This window comes from Xiphophorus hellerii, chromosome 1, assembly GCF_003331165.1.
Source record: "Xiphophorus hellerii strain 12219 chromosome 1, Xiphophorus_hellerii-4.1, whole genome shotgun sequence".
NCBI lineage: Eukaryota > Metazoa > Chordata > Actinopteri > Cyprinodontiformes > Poeciliidae > Xiphophorus > Xiphophorus hellerii.
The window spans coordinates 15,077,066-15,103,867 of NC_045672.1; the positions used below are offsets into that span (position 1 = coordinate 15,077,066).

Below are 26,802 nucleotides of genomic sequence, written 5' to 3' on the forward strand. Positions count from 1 at the left end.
TCTGGTGCTTATGATCCCAACCATCAAACATGGTGGTTGCTGCGGCATGCTATGGGGAGACGTTTCTTCACTACGGACAGGGAAGCTGGTTAGAGTTGCTTTGTTCCTGGAGCAGATATTTACCCTGACAGATCAGCAGGTGCAAACGCCAGTTCTACTCAATATTGATTCAGAAGGGCTTTATTTACAGGCATGCCACACTTTTCAGATTGTTATTTATAGAACATTTTGAAAACTCTGAATGACTTTCTGTCCACCTCACAATTACATGCTAATTGGTGTTGGTCTGTATCTTAAAATCCCAAAACGTCAAACAAATGAGGGAGCAGAAAAAAGTTTTAAAATGCTAAAAGTTAACGATGCGTTTTTAGTCTGAAACTTTGCTTGACAAACAATGTCTATGGACTGTTTTATTATTATTTTTTGTTTACTTGTCTTTCTTTTTCTCTTGATGCTGCTTGCTTTTAGTGTTTTGGGCAGTGTGATTAGACTATTAGTATAACATAACATCAACCAAGTTTCAGCATATTATTTTTCTTCTGGCAAATCTGCCTGACAAAAATGACACCTAAATAAATATTAGTTACAGTACTCTGCCAATTATACTTTTTTTTTAAAAAGAAATATTTCAAGGCTGATCCGTTTGAGGGAGATACTCATTGTACATTGTGCTAGCAAACTTCAGCAATAATCTCTCTATCCACACATTTCTCTATTTATTTATGTATTGATTTGAGCGGATTCTTGAGATTGCACAATGCCATGTAACACGCATGTGTAATAACTGCCGATGCACATTCTGCATTTTTGAAAGCCATTTTCCCTCTTTCTGAGAATGCTTTCTACACAGCATGGCCTTTGTTATTTAACAGAATTTATTTGAAAGCGGTAAGATTGTAACTCGAACCAAGCAAAGAGTCATTCTCTCAGCGAGTTCGCTGGCACCACTGTGGAAAAGCAATTCTGCAGTCTGTTGTTTTGTAATTTAGCATTTGAGATTTGAGGAATTTTCACAAGTGTGCCCTCCATTATTTCTGCGTTCAGCGCTGAGAGAATCCCGCTCTTAGAGCTCCTCCCTGTCTGTTTGTTAAGAGGAGGGAATATGGCTCCACAAAACGAGTCTGCCAAAGAAATGCATGCTCAGCTGTCTGCCTGAGAGCTGCTGGTTGGCCTGCCTAACACTAGTCATGAGCGGTTCAACAAGTGCTGAGCTTTTGAATCTACAGTAAGAAAATATAAAAAGAAGAACTGAGCAGATTAGAGATTTGAAGTGTGGGAATTTTTCCCTCTAAATTTTTCCATTTTGTTTTGAGATGGGCTTGTTATGGAGAAGAGCTATATTAGAAAGATGAACTGCATAAGGTTGGGGTGGCTAGAGTGGACACTTCATAGTGATATGGCAAAACACTTTTTTGTTTTTTTACAGATTAATCAAACACTCAAATTTTATTGTTGGTTGATTATATTAATATCTGCTCACACATTTCTGAGTATGAATATTTGAGGTTACAACATGAACCATTCATCAGCAGTTCAGTGAGTTGTGGTGTGCGTCATTTATTACATTTATTGTCATTTTTGGAGAAATATTTTGTAAATTGCACAATTAGTTTCTGATAATAATTTGAAGTATATTTACTCAAAGTATTGCTTTCAATCGTGTTAGTAAAGATTACAAAAATAAAACATTATTTTAGTAACACTAAAACCAAAACTGCACATGCATCCTGATTAAAAGTTAGAATATAGTTGAAATTTCAGTAATAAAAACTTAAATTAATATTAGATTAATTCATTACAAAGATAGCTGGAGATATTTTGAACCCTCCTTTCTTTTAGTTTGAGTATGGTTTGCAGATAATGAAAGATGTGGTCATCTCTGTTGCTCTAGAGTCTTTTTCTGATACATTTTTCCTTCCACTTAACTTCCCATGACTGTCCTGCACACAGGCTATTGGCTAACTTTCATTCTGCAGGATGTCATGGACTCTCTGCTGGAAAACTTTCAAGTCAGCAATAATCCTCATTATTTCTGCATTTAAATCATGTCGTTATTGGTTTCTCAGAGGTTAATTATGTTTTTTATTAACTGCAAACCATACTTATCAAAAATTAAGAGGAAGATTTAAATATATTTACTCTGACAATTCTATACAATAAATAATTTGGCTTCTCTTTGTAAATTAGATTTTAAAAAATTAAGCTGTTCTTCTTTATGGAGATGCCCATTTATTGGAACAAAAGATAACAAATCTCAACATGAATGCTAAAATTTCTATCTGAAAGAAAAAAGTATATTTTTAATAATATAAATTAAACATTTTACATCTTGTGATATTTAATAGATTTTTTAAAGCTCATTTTTTTGTGTGCCAGAGTGTTCGATTGTGCACAAAGCAGTTTTAGTCCCATTCTTTGACATACTATTGATCATCCTGCTCTTCAGACTCTGATGTCAACTCTTAAAAAGATTTAGTAACAGTTTGAAGGATTTTTGTGTAATGCCATAACAATATGTAGTGTCTTATCTGAGGGGTGAACATGAGCTGGGTTAGTTTCATGCTTCTCACACTGTTATATCCTTTCTCCCTGGTCTGGTTTAGGTGGTAGTCAACGCCTTGGTGGGTGCCATCCCTTCCATTATGAATGTGTTGCTGGTTTGCCTCATCTTTTGGCTGATTTTCAGTATCATGGGGGTCAACTTGTTTGCGGGCAAGTACTACTACTGTTTCAATCAGACGTCAGAGGAATATTTTGACATCGAAGTTGTCAACAACAAGACCCAGTGTGAGGCGCTTATTAGAGATAACCATACTGAGGTCAGGTGGAAGAACGTCAAGATCAACTTTGACAATGTGGGCGCTGGCTACCTCGCCTTGTTGCAAGTGGTGAGAGCGTCACTTCTCGTCTGACTTCATTTCCTGTTTCTCACTAACTTGCATTGATTTCCTCATTTTCCTGCACTTTCTTTGATGCTTTTCTTTATTTTTAAGCGTCACTTGAAGGCCTGCCTGTGCTTTATTTGTGTTTTGTCTTTCACAGCACTACGATAATGCCTTTTCTTCATGTTCATTGAGCATTTATGAGTGTGCTTCTCCATGCCTTTTTTCTTCATACACGTTTCTTTCCATGCACAAGCTGTACTACAGGACATGCATCAGTTTCGGTTTGCGTTTGAGTCTCCTTTAATGATTACAATCATTTATATTTATTTATTTATTTGCTTGCTTGTTTTTCTGGTCTGCTGAATGGGGTTGAACAAATGTAAAATGTAATATTGTCTTTCTTTCAAAAGGCCACATTCAAGGGTTGGATGGACATAATGTACGCTGCAGTGGATTCCAGAAATGTATGTTCACAGATTTATTTGATTATTTATTTACTACTCCCACTGTGTACTGGTCTGTGAGAAGGAAATTAGGATCATAAGGATCTGTTGTTATTTAGATCAATCAAAAAGACTAAAACCTTTTTTCCCCAAGGAATATTTTTGGTATATGCAGTAAATTAATGAAATTATACCCAAAAAAGACAAGAAGCCAAATTAAAGAGTGAAAATGTAATTAATCTGCTCACCCTAGAAAGCTTTTTTCCTTCCTTTCTGTCTTTTCTTTGTCCTTTATTTCTTTCTTACTTGCATTCTTTCTACATTCATTTATATTCATTTATTTTTTTATTTCTGTACTTTCTTCATTTTTTTCCTTCCTTTCTTTCTTCATAGTCTAATACCAATAACATTTTGTGATCTCTCTTCTTTCTTGCTTTTTGTCCTTTATTCCTTCCCTTCTTGAACCCTTCGTCGTCCTTTGTTTGCTTTATTCTTCCTTCCTTTCGCACAGTTTTTTTTTTATATGTTATTTTTAAACTCAACCCACTCTAGAAGCATCTGACATGAATTTGGAGTATTTGGATAATTTGAGTATTTTCTATGTAAAATCAAAGTGAATTTTTAACATGTACCTGTGTAGGAGCCCAGACTAACCCAGTCACCTCACGATTTAGACAGATTTTTCTTGTCTGTATAAGTGAATGAAAACATATTTGAAGTCTAAGTATTCTGCCTCTTTTCTTTTAAGGTGGAAGACCAGCCCAAATATGAAGTCAACATTTACATGTACATCTACTTTGTTGTCTTCATCATTTTCGGGTCCTTCTTCACCCTGAACCTCTTCATTGGTGTGATCATTGACAACTTCAACCAGCAGAAGAAAAAGATAAGAGCTGCTCTATCTCCAAATGTTTTTCATTTTGCTCTCAGTATCAAACGGGTACATGGTTATAACCAATGTTCTGTTTGTCCCTTTACTTTGGAGGTCAGGATATCTTCATGACGGAGGAACAGAAGAAGTACTACAACGCCATGAAAAAGTTGGGCTCCAAAAAGCCACAGAAGCCCATCCCTCGACCACAGGTGCTTATAGGTTATTTGTTTGATTACCATGCATGCAGTTGGTTCGTTTGATTCCTCAGAAATCTCATCGTCTTTCCTCCCTGTTGTTCCAGAACAAGATCCAGGGATACGTGTTTGACTTTGTGACGCAGCAGGTCTTTGACATCTCTATCATGATACTGATCTGCCTCAACATGGTCACTATGATGGTGGAAACAGACGATCAGTCAGAACAAACAGAAATGGTTCTCTACTGGGTCAACTTCATCTTCATCGTGGTCTTCACCACAGAGTTCTTGCTGAAGCTTTTCGCGCTACGCCATTATTACTTCACCAACGGATGGAACATCTTCGACGTGGTGGTTGTCATCCTCTCTATCGTCGGTGAGTGACGGGTGTGGAAAGTGTGGAGCAATGAGCAGATATGAGCAAATTTACAGTCTTTCATAAGTGTTCACATCTCTTGAACTTTTAGTGATAAACATTGAATTATTTTATATAACCAACACAAAGTAGCACTTACAGTTGCCACAAAAAGGACTCACAGTGATTTTCCAATAAAAACAATGCTAATATTTACAGACACAAAGTTCTAAAAAAATTTTTACAAATTTTTGTTGTTTTTGCTTTTTTTGTTGCACCTAAACATTTTAGATAAATAATAAACTGTTTAATATCAGGCACAGATATCCTATAGAAACCTAAACCTAATAAGTGGTTATAGCACCGTATAGAAACAACAGTGTCTTACTTTGCTACCATAGAATTTTACTTACTAAATGTTTTAATTCACATGTTGGAGGACCTATTTCTGTTCTGTTTAAGATCATATCACAGCATCTCAATGTACTTTAAGTCAGGACTTTGACTAGACTGCTCCAAAGCATATTCTTAGGCAATTCAGAGGTGGATGTCCTGATCAGCTCCTCTTCCTGCACAACACAAGAGCTTTAGCTTAAGGTCCCAAACTGATGGCTGGATATTAGCTTTCAGGATGTCCTGGTATCAAGTAGAGTTTCTGTTTATGGCAAGCTGTGAAGGTCCTAAAAGAGCAAAGCAGTGCTTGACCGATGTTAACATATTACAGAGAATGCTCTGCTTCGATGGTGGCAGCAGCATGCTGTGGGATGCTTCATTTCAGCTACTGGAGGCAGCAAACTACTTTAAACAGAGACAGAGGTTCACCTTTCCGCAGTTTCTAATGTCAGAGGCTTGTGGTCGCATTATATCAAATATTGATTTGTTTGCTGGGTGCTATTTTTCTAGCGACTTTATTTTACTAATTATTCTTTTTGTTCGCCTCAGGTATGTTCCTGGCTGACATCATTGAGAAGTACTTTGTGTCACCGACCTTGTTCAGGGTCATCAGGTTGGCTCGTATTGGCCGGATCCTGCGTCTGATCAAAGGAGCTAAAGGCATCCGGACTTTGCTCTTCGCCCTGATGATGTCCTTGCCGGCCTTGTTCAACATCGGCCTGCTACTTTTCCTGGTCATGTTCATCTTCTCCATCTTTGGCATGTCCAACTTCGGCTATGTAAAGCACGGAGCGGGTATCGACGACCTGTACAACTTCGAAACCTTCGGCAACAGCATGATCATCCTGTTCATGATCACCACGTCGGCCGGCTGGGACGGCTTGCTGCTGCCAATTCTGAACTACCCGCCGGACTGCGACCCCAGCTTGGAGAACCCTGGCACTTCGGTGAAGGGCAACTGTGGGAATCCCTCAGTGGGGATTTTCTTTTTTGTCATGTACATTATTATTTCTTTCCTGATCGTGGTTAACATGTACATTGCCATCATTCTGGAGAACTTCAGCGTGGCCACTGAGGAAAGTGCCGATCCTCTCAGTGAGGACGACTTTGAGACCTTCTATGAGATCTGGGAGAAATTTGATCCCACTGCCTCCCAGTTCATTAGTTTCGCCAAGCTGCCTGACTTTGCCGACGCTTTGGAGCACCCGCTTCGCGTGCCGAAGCCCAACACTATAGAACTGATCGCCATGGACATGCCTATGGTGAGTGGCGATCGCATTCACTGCCTCGACATCCTGTTTGCCTTCACGAAGCGTGTGCTGGGCGACAGCGGCGAGCTGGACATGCTGCGGACGCAGATGGAGGAGCGCTTCGTGGCCGCCAACCCGTCCAAGGTGTCGTACGAGCCCATCACCACGACGCTGCGCCGTAAGCAGGAGGACGTATCTGCCAGAATCATCCAGAACGCCTACCGCACCCATCTCATCAGGCGCGGCATCATCTTCAAGCGGCACATTTTATCTAGTAACAAGCTTGAGAACGGCGGGACCAACCAGGAGAAGAAGGAGAGCACGCCATCCACGGCCTCTCTTCCGTCCTACGACAGTGTGACCAAACCTGACAAAGAGAAGCAGGACAAAAGCAAGGAGGACTGGGCCAGGAAAGAGAAGGACAAGAACCAGAAAGATGAGTGGGAATCCAAATGTTAGGATCCAGTGACTCCAAAATCTCAATTTAAACACAACGAGAACAGACTTTGGGCCCAGACACCCAACAAATGTAGAAAAACCATTTGCAAGTAAGATTAAAATCAAGGAGGAAAAAAAAAAAAAAAAATGTTTACATACTCAAATATACTGAGGCAATGTGGTTTCCTATGTTGTCAAAGACGGCTGAACCAAACGCAATCAGTTTACTGTGGAACTTCTGCTGCACAGCGACCAAGTTCATAGAAATGAGGAGTAAACACAAAAAAACAGGAACTCACGCATTTCTTTGGGGGACCAACTGCCACAGAATCCACCGCTCGACGTTTGGAGCGCTGCGGATCTCCTGCCACCACCGAGTGTGGATTAACCCTGCTGCAACGCTCCGGCGCCGTGGCACTGGATCGCTCGGATCCCGACAGAACTGTGTCAGCAGTCTAAAGGAGGGGTCTGTAACTCCTGAGTTTACTGTCTTTATCAAGAAGAGAAGCATAATCACCCTGAGGAAGTTTAGCTTTTTGACGGATGCACTAGAGGCGGGGAGGAGACAAAGAGTTTTATTTTTCATTCATTTGATTAAATGTGCATCTTCACATTATTTGAGCAGCAAAAAAAATAATAAGATAACATTTATCCCATGTCATTGGTCTTTTCATCCACTCTTTGTAATACTGATGCTGAAAAAGACTTTTTCTAACATGGGCTCTCACGCTGGAATGGGTACGACTCACTAGTCTGTGTAATTTGGATGGAGTTCCTGATAAAAATAATTTTTGTGCTTGTTAAATGCATAGAAATGACTTGCATGAAGGCATGTTTTGATCAGGAGTCATGCATGAGTAATCATAGTCCACAAGACACTAATTGTCAGACCACCGCAGTGGCTCAATTAAGCGCTTGAGACTGTCCGCCGAGGAAGCTAGGAGAACCGCAAATGGAGAATGCAGTTTTAGGAAATATTACAGAATGACATTTGTATTTCACAAATTTTTACCTGATTTATTTCAACCTCTGCTGAAGTGAACATGGGAATAATCAACGCAGGCGCTCAGAGCCACGGTCTTGGTTGGAGTCTCTGAATGTTGATAGCTTTGAAGGTTTGCGGCGCAGGCAGAATATCCTCATGTTGAGGCTGCACAGCACTTGGAAGGACATTCAAGCAGTTCTGATCAAATCTGAGGATTTCTTGGTGAACTTATTGCCATTTAAACTGTCTCTTTCCTCACTGAACTCTGGTGAATGCCATAACCATGAGAGCAGGGGATGTATCACGCCAAGGAATCCAAAATCCAGTGTGCTCAATTATTGGTAGGTGTCCCATCTGCTGCAGAGGGATCAGGTATAAGATTTGAATTTTCGTTTCGGTTGCTTTTTTTTCCTTTTGTGTTCTTGTTTCAAAGCAAGAGGAAGGACTTAAAACTGTGTTGAGGCGAAGGCAGTAGGTAATAGTTTTACTGAGCAACTTTCCCTGAAGATAGTCGTATTTACAATGTGAGTTCAGCGTAAGATTGTCCTTGGGATGCGTGTTTCAGGCCGTGCTGTTTAGAAAATTTGAGTTGTTAGCTTTACATATATATTTTTAAAAAGCCTTTAAGTCTTTCACTGATGTCCATATGATGCAATCTTTCCCAAAAATAAAAGGATCGGTGAAAGTGACATCTGATACAGCAGAGGTAGCAGAAAATTTTTGCAGGGACATGTCTTGTGCTTAGCATGTGTGGAAAGTGTGGACTAGGAGGAACTGTGAGGCTTCAGGGATGGGTGAAAAATACCAGCGGACCAATATGTAGATCGAGACCCTCCCTTCAGTGTTTCCGACTGACTGCCATGAGAACAAGAGATGAAGGCGAGAGCAGCAGGCGGTGAAGGTGCTTTTTGGTCTGAACTGGGAGTGCTGAAAGTCCCATGTTTGTCAGTGTATCATTGTGCTTCTGTGGGACCTCTTTGAACACTGTGTGGTCTTGCACCATCTCTTCGCGAACCTGCAGGCTTTCGAAACGCTTATCACCTGCCTAAAACGAGAGACAGAGGTAGAGGAGTGGGAAATTATGAGCAGACCTCACGTCGAAGCAGCTATGTTGTCTAAATAAGCTTTGTGGGTGTTTTTCACAAATAAACTGGAGGCTTCGCCAACTGCCTCCATCGACGTCCTGCCACTTATTTTCTACGCGGTGGAAATGGTCCTATTTCTTAGTGGATGGTCAGACACAAACCTGGCATCCGGCGTCACACCACTGTTGCCATTTGGTGTGCTCAACACTGCCTGTACCAATCTATCCCCCCACCCCTGTACAACAGCAAATGAGGTCTGTTTACAATACGAGGTCTCTGAACCAGTTTGGCGGCTGCACACTGAAACCAAATACATTCCCAATGAGGACCACAGGAGGAGCGAGTAAGGTCATCCAAACTTACCCATGTTCATCTTGGATGTAATATTTTAGAGTTATAAACATTCACGTTTAAAAAATATGAAAAAAGTAAAAAAAAACAAACAAAAAAAACCATAAAAGAAAAAAAAAAACCCACATGTATATGTACAGTGCAGGCTATGATGTAAATGGCACAATCGCTGAAAAAGAATGAACTTTTTGAGAGAAGCTATAAATATTGTATTATATTGTTTTATTTTAATGGCATGCTTTGTTGTGTTTTTTTGTAAATACAGAATTTTAAAAATGTTACTACTAATAATCAAAAAGTGAATAATAACAATAATATAGAATGGCTTCCAGCTATGCCCTTTGTCACATTTGTTACTTTTTGGATTTTTTGAGACACTTTTCACTTTGTTGACGGAAACTGAATGAAATATAGATATTATATAATTCAAAAAGATATATACATGTATACATATGTGTCTATATGTATATACATAAAACAGGAGAACACTGTCACATTTGATTTATGTGCAACACATTCACGTGGATGTCTAAAGAAAAAAGAAAATTTACAAACTGGTTGTTTCCAGCACTCTTCTCAATGTTGGGGGGGAAAAAAAATAGCTCATGTGCAATGTTACTGGATGTAGCCTGATCATGACTTTAAAAGGATATTGTTACCAGCACATTTATCACTTAACTGTTGTATCTATCACATTCAGAGCACACACACCATTCCTACAGACACACTTCAAGGAAACTCTCTTCACTGCCCACCAACTTTACAGGTGATTTTATTCCAAGATGACGTCAACAAGCGTGACTGACTTGTTCTTACATACTATGATACTGCCACCTAAACACACACACACACACACACGCATGCAAACATGAGTGCCATTGCAGCTCAACACACCTGCAGTCATTTTCTCATCATCATCACTATCCTTTAGTTGAACGGTTCGTTTCTCGTGTTCCACTCTATGGCATGTGCCTTTTTTCTGCTTTTTCTGCAAATTTGGATGTCAATGCCACTCTGAAGAAAAAAAAAAAAAAACTAACAATGAGAAACATGTGTCTAAATTGAGGAGGGTGGGGATTTCTCTTTTTTTTTTCTTTCTTTTTGGGGTGGGGTTGATTAATCAGGAATGTGAGGTCAGGTGTACAAGTGGAGGATCTTCCAGAAATTCAGCTCCCATCGTTCTATTTATGAGTGTGTGATGTTAACAGAAAAAAAACAACTAACTCGAAAAAATATTTAAAAAATGTCCTGTTCTTAGTGCTACACGTGTCACTCACTTGGCTTGTGAAAAAGCAGCTTGCCTTCTGTATTTTGGTTTGATTTCTTCCGTATTTCTGTTTCCATCTGAAATTTATTTTTGTATCAATAATTGATTATAGGAGTTATTCTTTTTTAGCATGGTTTATTATGAGCTTTTTTTTTTCTTTTTGCTGAAAAAAAAATTACTTAAAAAAAGTGCTTTTCAAACTGTTATCATTTGACACCGTGACAAAAGAGGATATACAGTACAATACGATGGTGTGTTGCACAACCACTTGGACTCTTGGTTTAGAATATATGAAAGATTGTCTTCATTTGAGCACGAAACTTTTTATTACCAATAAAGCAGCCTTCCAGTTACAACCTGTGTGGCTTTTTGGATGTTGAGTTGAATGTCTGTAACTTTGTTTCACCACATGTACATGTGCATGCACTCCAAAAGGTTTAATTTTGTTGTTATTTGACCAGACCGCCTGGTAATGTAAATTACCAGAAAGGACACATTTTGAGAGTTTCCATGAACCTCCTGGCTTTCCGTTTCCGACCGACTGCCGTGTTTTAGACTGGCAGTTGTGCCATATGCTCCTCTTTTTCAGGTGGATTGAACAGAGCTTTTAAAACAAAGCTCTTTCAGATGTACAAATTGGGATGATATTTTAAAATCTGTTCTTTGCTAAGAGCTGTGTCCCTTGGTCTTCATGAGGCTGGTTGTTCACTAATGTTCTCCATCAAACCTATGAGGTCATCTGGATTCATAAGGAGGTTGAATTACACACAGGTGAACTCTTCACTAATTTGAGGAATTCTAAATGTAAATAGTTTAATTATATTTTATTAATTAGTGTCAGAGTCAAGGGGGTGAGTACAAAAGCATGCCAAACTTACATCTATAACCATTTCCTTCTGTTTTACTCTCTACTTTCTGTTGGTATGTAAGATAAAATCACACTTTAATTCTAAATTAAAGTGTTAAATTACACTTTAATTCTCTGATTGTATAGCTTATGAAAATGTCAACCATTGCAGTGCAGCTTATTTTTGTTTTGTTGCAGTATGAAAACATAGCTGAGCTTTTTTGCTGTAGTATTTATGAGTTTGCATCTCTGCCAGGAGATGGACTCTGTACCCTAAAGTAAGAATCCCAGATATATGCGATCACATAAATCCTAGGAAGAATTGGAAAACCAGTTTGCCTTTTTTTCCTTCTACTCACTTCCATTTTCATCTTTAAAACAACATCATCTCCCAGGCTCTGACTCTCCCTCAAGTCACGTGTACTCAACTCACAGCATCCTCTCCCTCCCTTCCTCTTCATTTTTCAAGCGATCTGCTATTTTAAAACTCCCACCGTCTCCATGTGTTACCTAAACATGTTGGCGAAAGAAGGAAAGACCCGCTCATGATTTATCGACCCCGTTTTGCCAAAGCTTTGTTGCTGTCATGTTGAACACAGGACGGCCGTGTGAGGTTGCAGTCAGGTAGAGAAAAAGAGAGGCAGGGAGAGTTCAGACTGGGAGGAGGAGGAGGGAGGGAGATGGGAGGTGGTTGAGCACTGCAGTGCAGATAAATTAATGCAGCAGTCGAGGCTGAGTCAGCAGCACACTCCCAGTTTACCACTGGGCTTCAGTTAGTGTGTGCCACTGGTCATAATTCACCCCCTTCACCCCCCCAAATAGTTTTTATTTGAAAATAATAATAATAAAAAAAAATTAAAAAGCATGGGCGTAAATCGCCGACGGTGCAGGTGATGCTGAGTGTGGAGGAGCTGTCCCTGTTGCTGGAGGTGGAGCAGCAGGACGGACATCCTGTGCCCGGCTGTGGGGGCAGTCAGGGTGGGGCCACATGGATGGAGGATCGCTTTATGGGGAAAACATCATAATAATGAAAAAAAAAAAAAGACAGAGAAGTGCGCTCGGAGTGCGAAGAGGGTGGGAGGTGGACGGGACTCGACCTAATTCGTGCAGAGCCACACCTACACACTCCTCCGCTTTTCCTCCTCTCACACCTCATCCTTCCCTCTGAAGCCGACACAGAACATGTGGTTTCTCCGTGGGCAAACCTGGAAGCGGCTAAATATAACGTTTTAAAGTGTCACCTACAAAACAACCGGCGCACTTGTCTTTTTCTTTTTTCTTTTTGGCTTAATATAGCTCAATTGAAGGTCATCTGAAAAAGTATTCACATCCTATGACTCTCGAGTGTATTGAAATAAATAGACAATTATTTCAAATCTATTAGTTTTCGTTTGCTTGTACTTTTATTTCACATTCATGCACATCTACTATTTATTTGTAATTTTTATTTAATTTATTTGAGATATTTCAAATAGCTTTTTTTTCCTAATTTCCAGACGTTATACATCTCCTTTTTCTTATCTTTTCAGTGATGCTTCTCTAATTTCTTATCGGTAACTAATTTCTTGCTTGAAGAAAAAAAAAAAATCTAAATCTGCCAGAAGTATGAATTATTTTAACTGTAAACTTCCTATTTATATTCAAGTTATATTGTATATTTTATTTCAAAACATTCTGAACACACCATCCCTATAGAGAAGCAAGGTGGTGGCAGCATTATGTTGTGGGGGGAATGATCTTCTGCACAGACGGATGGGGCTAAATATGAGACGATCCTTTTAGAAAACTGGCTAGCGGACGTAGAGGGCTTCAGAATGGGGCAGAGGTCCACCTCGCAGCGGGACAGCAATCCTAAACATGCAACCAGCTACATTTTTCTTATTTTTTCACAATTAAGCACTGCTTTGCCTTGTTCTGGCACACAAAATCTCAATACAATTCATCAAAGCAAGATGGGCTACCTGCAAGGCACAGTACAGACTCTTCTCCCATGGGAACCATTGATACGAGTGGGTAATTTTTATGTCGTTATGGTGATTCTGTTCCTCTGTCCTGTTTTTCCTGCAGTCCTACTGATTAATTTATTCTCAGACACACAGAGAATCTGAATAGTGAATGAAGGGGGGTTTCCTGCAATCTAATCCCATATCAGTCCATGACTGAGATCAGATGATTTTGTGTGCATGTAGCTCATATCAGCTCTATTCCTCTTTCCTTCTCTCGTTTTTTTTTCACCCCAAGGAGTCAGACAGAAGAGTGGTCTCCAGAATCCACAATCCCTGCCTGCTTTGAACAAAATCCTCTCTGAGCGAGGAGCCAGGCACACCCCGCATACATTCCTAATATTTAGATGCAGGCTGCGTGAAAACCTACACATTCGCCATGAAATGCAGCCCACTGTTTTTCTTCCACCAACCTAAAATCCACCATCCCCCTCTTCACTCAATGTTGGCATCGTTTATTACATAAGATTATTGTGCAACAATGCAAATTTGTGTGGACAAAGCGCAGGCTGCGTGCTGTCTGCGCTGCAAAAGGAAGATCTAACTGTTTTCTTTGCAAAAATGCACTGCTTCTCCTGCTAAACATTCCCCAAACAAACCGGGGTGAGTTGCACAATTGTCGAAACAACAGCGCCAACATGTGGTCAATATGACGTATTACACATCGACTTTTAATTTTTAATCTGTTGAAATGGTTTTCCTCATTAGAAACAATGAATACAACCTGTAGGAAATCTCAATCTGTTTAATTCTAAGGAACATCAGTTTAAATTAATTAAGTACAATGGCTTTATTTTTTAAATAAATTTCCTTTATGGTTCCAATTAAAAACACATATCATAAATAAATCAGATGTTTTAATCATATAAAACACAGTTTGTTCCGTATTTAATTAAAGTCAGTACAGTTCATTCAAATCAGTCTAGTCCAGTTCTGATAATGCAATAAAGTTACATATATCTGTAGCCCTCTCCCTCCCGACAGGCACCCAATTTTAAATGGTCACTAAGTTTGGGGGTGATGAGGCTAAAAGAGCTAGTCCTATACCAAATCAGAGGATCACCCTTACAAGGATTAGGTAAGTGAATTTTGTTCTGAAATGATACTGTCAGGATCTTGGGTTGTTTGAATTTGCTTTGGGTTTTGTTATTATTCGTGTTCACTAACTCTCTAGTTCTGCCTTGTTCCTATTTTTGCATCAGTTCTTTCTTACTGATTCTATTTATCTTTATTTTATGTGCCTAGTCCCTCATCCCTCATCAAAACCACACCTGGAGTGCTGTTTCCAGTACTTAGGCACTTCATTCTCGGTCACTCCTTGCTGGTTCCTCCTGTTTTATCCTGCCAAGTTCTGTCACTTCTCTGGTCTACTCCATGTTCTCATCACCTCTCCTCCCTGTGCTCCCATGGATTTTAGTTTTTGTTTTTATGACATTAAATCTTGAAATTCACTTGCTCCATCCATCTTTCTGCATTTGGGTCTAACATCAACCACTCACCAATCATGCCACATACAATAACTTAGCCCATAGATCAGCTTTGACAAATCTTTGACAGACCATCTTAATATGTTTTAAGCTAACATTTAATTTATTTGATTCGACAATACATCATTAAAGATAAAATAAACACTAATATATAAACACTTATATTGTTAATCTGCTTTAGAGGAGGATTCTCTTTTTGTGCTGATAGTTGAAACAAAACGCCATCCTCTCATCCTTCTGTTGGACTTTGGAGCAAAACCTCACCACATCTGTAAAACATGCATGTATGGGTAAATCACTGTAAACCTTCATTACACCTACAATACAATTCAAACGTGGTCAGGTGGCATTATGTAAATGTGACTTGTTTGAGATTATTTAATGTTATAAAATTATTCCCTCAACAGAAACATATGGAGTGTTGCTTTGATTCTTTCATGCATGTTTAAGAAATCCTTGAATGTCTGGTGGCAGCCAATCGGGATTACTTAAATACTTGATCCCACAAAGAGCCGCCTATTTCCTCCTTGCAGTTGCACTTCCCCACTCAGCTACACCAGACTAGCAGCAGCAGCAAATAGCAAATGTTCTTTATTTCACTAGGAAACTGCGAAAAAGCAGGTGTTCATACAACTTTTGACGGCAATCTTTTCTGTTCCCGTGGACAAACTTCACCCACACTGAGTGACACTCAGCAGAAGTGGAGGAAAACATAAATACTCTCTGCATGATTCATTTATCTTGATTTTAATCAGCGGGTCAATTTGATCCAGAACAGTATGTGTGTCTCAAGTTCAATTATAAAGATCACCCATTGAAAAAAAACAATTAAGTGTAATATAATTTTTTTTTTTTTCTTACCAAAGATCAATTTCAAGGAAATTATTGTTTTTTGTGTCTAGGTTTTTTTCTGTGGACATAAAAAAAATTTAAATTCCACTTTTTATGTCCAAATGAGTAAATGAGTAGGTTGTCGCCATTGATCCTTAATTTCTGAGAAATAAAAAAAACACCATTGCACAAATATTGATTGAAATTGTTAGTGTTGGAGTTAATAATCAGCATGAGGTTGGAAATTGCATACAAACATACAAATAATAGTAATCATGATAACAATTGTCACAAACACTCAAAATAAGAATATTAATGTTATCCTCACCACTGTTAAGCATAAGTCTCACAGCAATTTCCAACCTCATGCTGTCGACCGCCTCTCTGGAAACAGGAAAATCCACAACCTCTTTTGATAGGATTTTTTCTGCAAACTGAAATGAACAGCTTCATTTAATGTGTTTAAATTTAAGTAACAAAGAACGTAATTCACTGTACGTGTCTCAAAATATATATCAAAATCCTAAAGTCATACACTGTGTGACAATATGCACCTTCAGTGAAAATACACCACATGATGTACTATCTTGTTGTTTTGGATGCTTGACTGTGTCACATGTCCAACGTGAGACATTGCACCCCTTCTTCCTCATAAATGCCCTGTAAATATAGATATATTAATAAGAACAACTTTATTTGATTTTCACACTTGAGTTAAACTTAAATTTTTAACCATACCTTCTGATTTGCAAGCATTTCTGGATGTCTTGTTTTGATTCCCCCAGTGGATTCAAGAACAAAGACTTTTTCTCTTGTGGGTAGATCAGCTAGAAAGTGTGCATTCGACAGTTTTCATGTGGTTTTTGTCTATGTGATAAGTATGATATAGATTGTTTTTAGAGTTTAAAAACATTTATTACCACTAAAGTCCAGTGGTGGTGTTGATTGTTGATTCCCAGAATGGTTCCCCACTCATAACTTTGTCAAATAAAGATCAAATGCTACCAAAATCACAGGATTTGTTGTTGATGATAAGAGGAATAAACAGAGTTAAAGACTTGTTGGTAAATTAATTTGTTCCCATTTTATGGAGGGGGAACGGATTATTTTAGGTGGCTAAAATATATGGTTCCCCCCTTATAACTTTGGCAAATAATGATCAAATGCTACCAAAATCACAGGATTTGTTGTTGATGATAAGAGGAATAAACAGAGTTAAAGCTGAAATATCCATTTTCTCTACTCCTCCCCCCATAACTCTGGCAAGTACAGAGCAAATGTTTTCAAACTTACTTGATTTATTGTTGATGATGAAAGGAATAAACACAGTTAAAGACTTGTTGGTAAATTAATTTGTTCCTGTGTTTTGGAGGGGGAACGGATTATTTTAGGTGGCTAAAATATATGGTCCCCCCCCTTATAACTTTGGCAAATAATGATCAAATGCTACCAAAATCACAGGATTTGTTGTTGATGATAAGAGGAATAAACAGAGTTAAAGACTTGTTGGTAAATTAATTTGTTCCCATGTTATGGAGCGGGAATGGTTTATTTCAGGCAGCTGAAATATCCATTCTCTACTCTCCTCCCCCCATAACGTTTGGGAATAAAGAGCAACTGTTGCCAAATTCTCAAATATTATGTGTGATAGCCTGTAGCATAATACTAGAAATATCCTTACTACAGTAATCTGTCATATTTTACATTATAATGGGATTTACCAGAAAGTCTACGCTCTCGTCTTTTCAGGAAGTCTTAATTTTTGTGCCATGCTTTCAGCCATCCTCTTATGTCAGCGATGAAAAATTATAAATACACACTACGTGTTGGTAAACTGTGTTTTGGTGACTGACTTTTATTTCTGTCAGGCGTAAGTGACAAAAGTTAGAAAAAGACCGATTCTCTTGGCTTTTAAAATAACACAAAACAGCGTAAAAAGACCTCGTTTATTTAATTATTTTTTAATTATTTTTACAATTTTGTAAACAATAGCTCCAGATTAAACTAAATTTGACAAGCTTGACATGATTAACTGAGTTGTTTTTACCGAGAAATCGATCAGAAGCGCCGTGAAAATGGTCAGATCCGCCTCTCTGGCTGTAATGCGCGCTCCCGACACGGGGGGAACAGATTTTCACAGGGGAACAGAATTTCGCACAAGACCGGCACTATTTGTATCTCGCATTAATATTGCCAGTGATGATCAGTTTTTATAAGATCCGGTTTCCATTTTAAAACTCAGATTGTCAAGTTATGTTCACACATTTAAATTTATGTTTTACTGAACTGACTCACATCCTCGAGTTGAAATGCCAATAACTCAGGAAATTAAATTGAAATTACATAACTCATTATGTTATGTCACTAATGCAGAATTACAGGCCGATCTCCAACCTCCCATTCATCAGCAAAGTTATTGAAAAAGCTGTGTGTAAACAATTAACTAGCTTCCTAACTATAACCAACCTCTTTGACTCCTTCCAGTCTGGTTTTCGTGCTCACCACAGAACGGAGACCGCCCTCGTAAAAGTGTTCAATGACATCCATATAAATACGGACTGTGGCAGAACCACAGTGCTGGTTCTGTTGGACCTCAGTGCAGCTTTTGACACTGTTGACCACGACATATTACTGAATCGACTGGAGAGTTGGGTCGGACTCTCCGGTCCAGTGCTTAACTGGTTTGAATCCTACATAAAGAACAGGGATTTCTTTGTTTCAATTGAAAACTTTTCATCAAAGAGGTCAAAGGTCACATGTGGGGTACCCCAAGGTTCAATCCTAGGACCCCTCTTATTCAATATTTATATGCTCCCACTAGCTCAGGTTATAACAGGAAATAATATTAGCTACCATAACTATGCAGATGACACACAGCTCTACATTACGATGTCACCAGGTGACTCAGAGCCCATCCAATCACTGAACAGATGCTTAGAACAGATAAATGTGTGGATGTGCCAAAACTTTCTCCAGCTGAACAGAAACAAAACTGAAGTTATTATTTTTGGACCTAAAGAGGAACGATCTAGAGTCAATGCACAGCTTCAGTTATTACAACTGAAAACCAGCGATCAGGCCCGAAACCTGGGAGTAGTGATGGACTCTGACCTGAACCTCCAGAGCCACATAAAGACAGTTACAAAGTCGGCCTTCTATCACCTGAAGAACATTTCCAGGATTAAAGGACTAATGTCTCAGCCAGATCTAGAGAAACTCATCCATGCGTTCATCTTCAGTTGTATTGATTATTACAACAGCGTCTTCACAGGTCTGTCCAACAAATCAATCAAACAGCTGCAGCTGATCCAGAATGCTGCTGCTCGCGTTCTCACTAAAACCAGGAAGATAGAGCACATAACACCAGTTTTAAAGTCCCTCCACTGGCTCCCTGTAGCTCAAAGAATAGACTTTAAAATACTGTTGTTAGTTTATAAATCACTGAACGGCTTAGCACCACAATACATTAAACATATGCTGTTGTTGTATCAACCTTCCAGACCTCTCAGGTCTTCCGGTTCTGGTCTGCTCTGCATCCCCAGAACCAGAACCAAACGAGGAGAAGCAGCTTTCAGCATCTATGCACCACAAATTTGGAACAAACTTCCAGAAAACTGTAAAACAGCTGAAACACTGACTTCTTTTAAATCTCAACTGAAAACCCACCTGTTTAGAGTTGTATTTGAAATGTAATCAATTACAAATTTATTGATGTAACTTGACTTAATGATTGATTCTATATTGCATTGTGATTCTGTGTTTGTAATGATGTAAAGCACTTTGAAATGCCTTGCTGCTGAAATGTGCTATACAAATAAAATTTGATTGATTGATTGATTGATGTTAATTGGAAGTAACTTATAGAAAAATGTTATGATAACTAATCGAGGGCATGACATTTAACAGTGTAGAAACAAGAAATAAACATAATTAAGAAGAATGAAGAACAGATGTAGAAAACAAGGCAGAATTAAATGGAAACAACTAAGGAATACCAAAAGAATCTGAGGAGGATACCGGCGGAACAGCAGTCTTGGAGGACACCGGCGGCGGAGCAGAAACCTAGGAGGATGCCAGCGGCAGAGTAGAAACCTTGGGGGACGCTGTCAGCGGAGCAAGTACCTTGGTGGGCGCTGGAGGCAGAGCGGGTACCTTGGGGTACGCTGGCAGCGGAGCAAGTACCTTGGTGGGCGCTGGAGGCAGAGCGGGTACCTTGGGGTACGCTGGCAGCGGAGCAAGTACCTTGGTGGATGCGGGAGGCAGAGCAGGAACCTTGGGGGATGCTGCAGGCAGAACGGGAACCTTGGGGGACCCTGGCAGCGGAGCAAGTACCTTGGTGGACGCTGGAGGCAGAGTGGGAACCTTGGGGGACGCTGGCAGCGGAGCAAGTACCTTGGTGGACGCTGGAGGCAGAGCGGGAAACTTGGGGGACGCTGGCAGCGGAGCAAGTACCTTGGTGGACGCTGGAGGCAGAGCAGGCACCTTGGGGGATGCTGGAGGCAGAGTGGGAACCTTGGGGGACGCTGGCAGCGGAGCAAGTACCTTGGTGGACGCTGGAGGCAGAGCGGGAACCTTGGGGATGTGTCCCATCCTGGCTGACCTCCTGAGCCTTGTCGCTATGAAGCCCTGGAGGCAGACCGGGAGACCGACAGGACTCACTACGAAGCCCTGGAGATTGGACAGGAGACCAACTGGACTCGCTACGAAGTCCTTGAGGCAGGCCGCAAAACCGACAGGACTCACTACGAAGTCCTGGAGATTGGACAGGAGACCAACAGTATTCGCTACAAGGCCCTGGAGGCAGGCCACGAGAACTTCAGGACTCACTACGAAGCCCTGGAGATTGGACAGGAGACCAACGAGACTCGCTATGAAGCCCTGAAGGTCACCCAGGAGACCAAAAGGGACTTGCTATGAAGCCCTGGAGGCAGTCCAGGAGGCCGACGATACTCGCTAGGAAGCCCTGGAGGTCAGCCAGGAGGCCAACGGGACTGGCTAGGAAGCCCTGGAGGTCAGCCCGGAGACCAACGGGACTCGCTAGGAAGCCCTGAAGGTCAGCCAGGAGACCAACGGGACTTGCTATGAAGCCCTGGAGGCAGTCCAGGAGGCTGACGATACTCGCTAGGAAGCCCTGGAGGTCAGCCAGGAGGCCAACGGGACTGGCTAGGAAGCCCTGGAGGTCAGCCCGGAGACCAACGGGACTCGCTAGGAAGCCCTGAAGGTCAGCCAGGAGACCTAAAGGACTCGCTATGAAGCCCTGGAGGCAGTCCAGGAGACCGACGGGACTCAATAGGAAGCCCTGGAGGTCAGCCAGGAGACCAACAGGACTCGCCACAAAGCCCTGAAGGTCAGCCAGGAGACCAACGGGACTCACTAGGAAGCCCTGAAGGTTAGCCAGGAGACCAATGGGACTCGCTATGAAGCCCTGGAGGCAGTCCATGAGGCCGACGATACTCGCTAGGAAGCCCTGGAGGTCAGCTCGGAGGCCAACGGGACTCGCTAGGAAGCCCTGGAGGTCAGCCCGGAGACCAACGGGACTCGCTAGGAAGCCCTGAAGGTCAGCCAGGAGACCTACAGGACTCGCTAGGAAGCCCTGGAGGCAGTCCAGGAGACCGACGAGACTCACTAGGAAGCCCTGGAGGTCAGCCAGGAGACCAACAGGACTCGCCACGAAGCCCTGAAGATCAGCCAGGAGACCAACGGGACTCCCTAGGAAGCCCTGAAGGTCAGCCAGGAGACCAATGGGACTCGCTATGAAGCCCTGGAGGCAGTCCAGGAGGCCGACGATACTCACTAGGAAGCCCTGGAGGTCAGCCCTGAGGCCAACAGGACTCGCTAGGAAGCCCTGGAGGTCAGCCCGGAGACCAATGGGACTCGCTAGGAAGCCCTGAAGGTCAGCCAGGAGACCTACAGGACTCGCAATGAAGCCCTGGAGGCAGTCCAGGAGACCGACCGGGACTCGCTAGGAAGCCCTGAAGGTCAGCCAGGAGACCAACAGGACTCGCTAGGAAGCCCTGGAGGCAGTCCAGGAGACCGACGATACTCGCTAGGAAGACCTGGAGGTCAGCTCGGAGACCAATGGGACTTGCTATGAAGCCCTGAAGGTCAGCCAGGAGTCCAACGGGACTCGCTAGGACGCCCTGGAGGTCAGTCAGGAGACCAACATGACTCGCTATGAAACCCTGAAGGCAGTCCAGGAACCTTGGTGGATGCAGGAGGCAGAGCAGGAACCCTGGGGGATGCTGGAGGCAGAGCGGGAACCCTGGGGGACGCTGGAGGCAGAACGGGAACCTGGGGGACGCTGGCAGCGGAGCAAGTACCTTGGTGAATGCTGGAGGCAGAGCAGGAACCCTGGGGGATGCGGAGGCAGAGCGGGAACCTTGGGGGATGCTGGAGGCAGAGCGGGGACCTTGGGGGACGCTGGCAGCGGAGCAAGTAACTTGGTGGACGCTGGAGGCAGAGCGGGAACCTTGGTGATGTGTCCCATCCTGGCTGACCTCCTGAGCTTTGTCGCTATGAAGCCCTGGAGGCAGACCGGGAGACCGACAGGACTCACTACCAAGCCCTGGAGATTGGACAGGAGACCAACGGGACTAGCTATGAAGCCCTGAAGGTATGCCAGGAGACCAACAGGATTCGCTATAAAGCCCGGGAGGCCAGCCAGGACACCAAGAGGACTCGTTAGGAAGCCCTGGAGGTCCGCCAGGAGACCAACAGGACTCGCCACGAAGCCCTGAAAGTCAGCCAGGAGACCAACGGGACTCAATAGGAAGCCCTGAAGGTCAGCCAGGAGACCAACGGGACTTACTATGAAGCCCTGGAGGCAGTCCAGGAGGCCGACGATACTCGCTAGGAAGCCCTGGAGGTCAGCCCTGAGGCCAACAGGACTCACTAGGAAGCCCTGGAGGTCAGCCCGGAGACCAATGGGACTCGCTAGGAAGCCCTGAAGGTCAGCCAGGAGACCTACAGGACTCGCTATGAAGCCCTGGAGGCAGTCCAGGAGACCGACGGGACTCGCTAGGAAGCCCTGAAGGTCAGCCAGGAGACCAACGGGACTCGCTATGAAGCCCTAGAGGTCAGCCAGGAGACCAACGGGACTCCCTATGAAGCCCTGAATGTCAGCCAGGAGACCAACGGGACTCGCTAGGAAGCCCTGAAGGCAGCCCAGGAACCTTGGGGGATGCTGGAGGCAGAGCAGGAACCTTGGGGGACTCTGGAGGCAGAACGGGAACCTTGGGGGACGCTGGCAGCGGAGCAAGTACCTTGGTGGACGCTGGAGGCAGAGCGGGAACCTTGGGGGACGCTGGCAGCGGAGCAAGTACCTTGGTGGATGCAGGAGGCAGAGCAGGAACCCTGGGGGATGCTGGAGGCAGAGCGGGAACCCTGGGGGACGCTGGAGGCAGAACGGGAACCTGGGGGACGCTGGCAGCGGAGCAAGTACCTTGGTGAATGCTGGAGGCAGTCCAGGAACCTTGGGGGATGCTGGAGGCAGAGCAGGAACCTTGGGGGACTCTGGAGGCAGAACGGGAACCTTGCGGGACGCTGGCAGCGGAGGAAGTACCTTGGTGGATGCTGGAGGCAGAGCTGGAACCTTGGGGGACGCTGGCAGTGGAGCAAGTACCTTGGTGGATGCTGGAGGCAGAGCAGGAACCCTGGGGGATGCGGAGGCAGAGCGGGAACCTTGGGGGACGCTGGAGGCAGAACGGGAACCTTGGGGGACGCTGGCAGCGGAGCAAGTACCTTGGTGGACGCTGGAGGCAGAGCAGGGACCTTGGGGGACGCTGGCAGCGGAGCAAGTACCTTGGTGGACGCTGGAGGCAGAGCGGGAACCTTGGTGATGTGTCCCATCCTGGCTGACCTCCTGAGCTTTGTCGCTATGAAGCCCTGGAGGCAGACCGGGAGACCGACAGGACTCACTACCAAGCCCTGGAGATTGGACAGGAGACCAACGGGACTAGCTATGAAGCCCTGAAGGTATGCCAGGAGACCAACAGGATTCGCTATAAAGCCCGGGAGGCCAGCCAGGACACCAAGAGGACTCGTTAGGAAGCCCTGGAGGTCCGCCAGGAGACCAACAGGACTCGCCACGAAGCCCTGAAAGTCAGCCAGGAGACCAACGGGACTCACTAGGAAGCCCTGAAGGTCAGCCAGGAGACCAATGGAACTTACTATGAAGCCCTGGAGGCAGTCCAGGAGGCCGACGATACTCGCTAGGAAGCCCTGGAGGTCAGCCCTGAGGCCAACAGGACTCGCTAGGAAGCCCTGGAGGTCAGCCCGGAGACCAATGGGACTCGCTAGGAAGTCCTGAAGGTCAGCCAGGAGACCTACAGGACTTGCTAGGAAGCCCTTCAGGCAGTTCAGGAGACCGACGGGACTCGCTATGAAGCCCCTGAGGTCAGCCAGGAGACTGACGGGACTCGCTAGGAAGCCCTGGAGGTCAGCCAGGAGACCAACGGGACTCACTACGAAGCCCTGAAGGTCAACCAGGAGACCAACGGGACTCACTAGGAAGCCCTGGAGGTCAGCCAGGAGACCGACGGGACTCGCTAGGAAGCCCTGGAGGTCAGCCAGGAGACCAACGGGACTCACTAGGAAGCCCTGAAGGTCAGCCAGGAGACCAAGGGGACTCACTAGGAAGCCCTGAAGGTCAGCCAGGAGACCAAGGGGACTCACTAGGAAGCCCTGAAAGTCAGCCAGGAGACCAACGGGACTCGCTATGAAGCCCTGGATGTCAGCCAGGAGACCGACGGGACTCACTAGGAAGCCCTGAAGGTCAGCCAGGAGACCAACAGGACTCGCTAGGAAGCCCTGGAGGCAGTCCAGAGACCGACGATACTCGCTAGGAAGCCCTGGAGGTCAGCCCAGAGACCAACGGGCCTCTCTATGAAGCCCTACCTCTCCTGCCAACAACTTTCAAGCGTTGAGCTCTTCCGCAAACTGCCCCAAGTGTTAAGCTCCCCTGACACTGCAGTGCTGTTGTCCTCAAGCTTTTCTGCCACCGATAATCAAGCATGAAGCTTGGAGCCCTCATGACACTTCTTTATTTAGAAGTGCCATCTTTCAAGCCAGCGCCTGAGAGTGCCTCTTTGGAACATATTCAGACGTGTATTGATCACACGTCTAAATACCGACGGCTGAATCTGTGGCTGGTGTGAAACCGACTGGCTGTTTTCGTGGGTTTCATCTTCAGATGGCTGCTGGTTCTGTTGTTCCTCTCTGTCCCTCGGCCTTTTGTTCAGCTGGTCCACTTCAGGTTGCAGGTTGATGTTTTCCTCCTCAAAGGCGGTGTTTATATGCTCCAGGGTGGTGCTTTTCAGCTTCAGCGCGGAGTTTTCCTGCTCCAGAGCGGTGTTTTTCTGCTCTAGGGCTCTTTTTTCCTCCTCCAAGGCAGCGTATTTTTGCCGCAGGGTGATGTTTTCCTTCGTCAAGGTATTTTTTTCCTCCTGTAAGTCTGTGCTCGTCTTCTCCAGGACAATGCTTTTCACCTCCAGGGAAGTGACTGACAGCAACAGCTTGGTTTTTTCATTCTCCAGGGCCCTTCTTCTCTGATTCAAGTCAGTGATGTGCTGCTGCAGGTCGTTGTTCTCAATCTCAAAATTGATGTTGTCCCGTTGTAAGTTTTGGTTTCTCCGTTCCAGGGCACGATTTATCACCTCAATAAAGGGGATTCTCTGCTGCAGAGTGGTGTTTTCATGTTGTAAAGTGTTACATTCCTCCTCCAGGGCGGTGTAATCCTGTACAAGGTCGGTGTAATCCTGTTCCAGGGCGGTATTTTCCTGTTCCACGGTGGTGATTTTCTGCTCCAGGATGGTGTTACTCTGCTCCAAGGCAGTCTTTTCTTTCGCCAGTATGTTAGTTTTCTCCTCCAGTGCGATGTTTTCCTGCTCCAGGGTGGTAATTTTCTGGTCCAAGACTGTGCTTTTCTGCTCCAGGGTGGTGTTTTTCTGACCCAAAGCAGCTTTTATTTTCTTCAATGAGGTGTATTTCTGACCCAAGACTGTTTTTTGTTGCTCCAACGTGTTGTTTTTCTGCTCCAACGTGGTGTTTTTCTGCTTCAGTGACGTATATTTCTGCTTCAGTGTTGTGTATTTCTGCTTCAGTGTTGTGTTTTTTTGCTCCAACGTGGTGTTTTTTAGCTCCAATGTGGTGTTTGTCTGCTTCAGTGTGGTGTTTGTCTGCTTCAGTGTGGTGTTTGTCTGCTTCAAGGAGGTGATTTTCTTGTCCAAGGCAGTGTTCATCTGCTTTAATGTACTGTTATCCTCCTTTAAAGTTTTATTTTGACCAAACAGTTTTTTTAATTCACTGTCTTTCTCCCGAAGCAGTTTGTGTATGTCATGTGCAGCTTTTTGAATGTTTCTCGCTTGCATCTTCAGGTCCTTGTTTGCTTTGATCAGCCACTGTCTCTCAGTTGACATCTTGTTGACATCTTTCAAGATGCCACGTAGCTTCTCTGTCTCTCTAGCAAGTTGCATGTTGTCATTGCAAGAATCAGAAGACTTATTGCTGTTACTCATTGTTGATTCTTTTTCTCTGGACAAATACAAAAACTGCTCAAACTTGCTGGGAGACAATCCTTCTGCTTGCTTCTATCTCTCTTCTGCAGTGGTTATGACGTTTTGACGCAGCCTAGCTCAACAAGGAGAGTCACTCTTTGTGACGTCAATGTGCATGATGTCACAAACTGATGTCACTACCTCAGCAGAAACACTAGAAAACTGCTCAAGTTTGAATAAAAACAAACCTTATAGCTGAATGCAGCTCGGCTTAAGTAATGGCTATTGGAGACAGTTCAGCTGGTAATATATCACCAAGACTGAAATCCGCACTTGGGAGACAGCGGCTCTTGAGGACAATGGACTGGCACAGCAGGGTGCGAGGACCAACGGTCAAAAGGAAACATTCTGCCCGAAAACAGAAAAAGGGGAAACGGGCGGGCTGGTTGACCCAGCTGATGATTAGATATATCTCTATATCTCTATCCTCTCCCCATAACTTTGGGAAATAAAGAGCAACTGTTTCCAAATTCTCAAAAAATATTATGTGTGATAGCATGTAGTATACTAGAAATGTCCTTAATCCAATAATCTGTCATATTTTACATTAGACCGGGAT

The 26,802-nt window shown here is 43.5% G+C and overlaps 2 protein-coding genes across 10 annotated transcripts in view; one reads left to right on the forward strand and one right to left on the reverse strand.

The window, feature by feature from the left end:
• The window catches only part of scn8aa (sodium channel, voltage gated, type VIII, alpha subunit a), a 58,168-nt gene extending 47,290 nt beyond the window's left edge, over positions 1-10,878 (forward strand). For all 9 annotated transcript variants that reach the window (XM_032573588.1, XM_032573617.1, XM_032573646.1 and 6 more), the window contains 6 exons: positions 2,604-2,888; positions 3,296-3,349; positions 4,077-4,214; positions 4,307-4,411; positions 4,504-4,774; positions 5,696-10,878. In XM_032573588.1, coding sequence (XP_032429479.1) covers positions 2,604-2,888; positions 3,296-3,349; positions 4,077-4,214; positions 4,307-4,411; positions 4,504-4,774; positions 5,696-6,855 — 2,013 coding nt within the window. In that variant the 3' untranslated portion in view covers positions 6,856-10,878. The remainder of the gene's footprint in view (positions 1-2,603; positions 2,889-3,295; positions 3,350-4,076; positions 4,215-4,306; positions 4,412-4,503; positions 4,775-5,695) is intronic.
• Positions 10,879-24,258: 13,380 nt separating this feature from the next.
• On the reverse strand, positions 24,259-26,305 carry LOC116718322 (paramyosin-like). The gene has a single exon (XM_032560152.1). The coding sequence runs from the start codon at positions 26,202-26,204 to the stop codon at positions 24,735-24,737; it is 1,470 nt and encodes a 489-aa protein (XP_032416043.1). The 5' UTR covers positions 26,205-26,305; the 3' UTR covers positions 24,259-24,734.
• Positions 26,306-26,802: the final 497 nt, after the last annotated feature.

Bases quoted from the DNA above. Each gene is read 5' to 3' on its own strand.
- LOC116718322 (XM_032560152.1), bottom strand. From the start codon at position 26,204: ATGAGTAACAGCAATAAGTCTTCTGATTCTTGCAATGACAACATGCAA.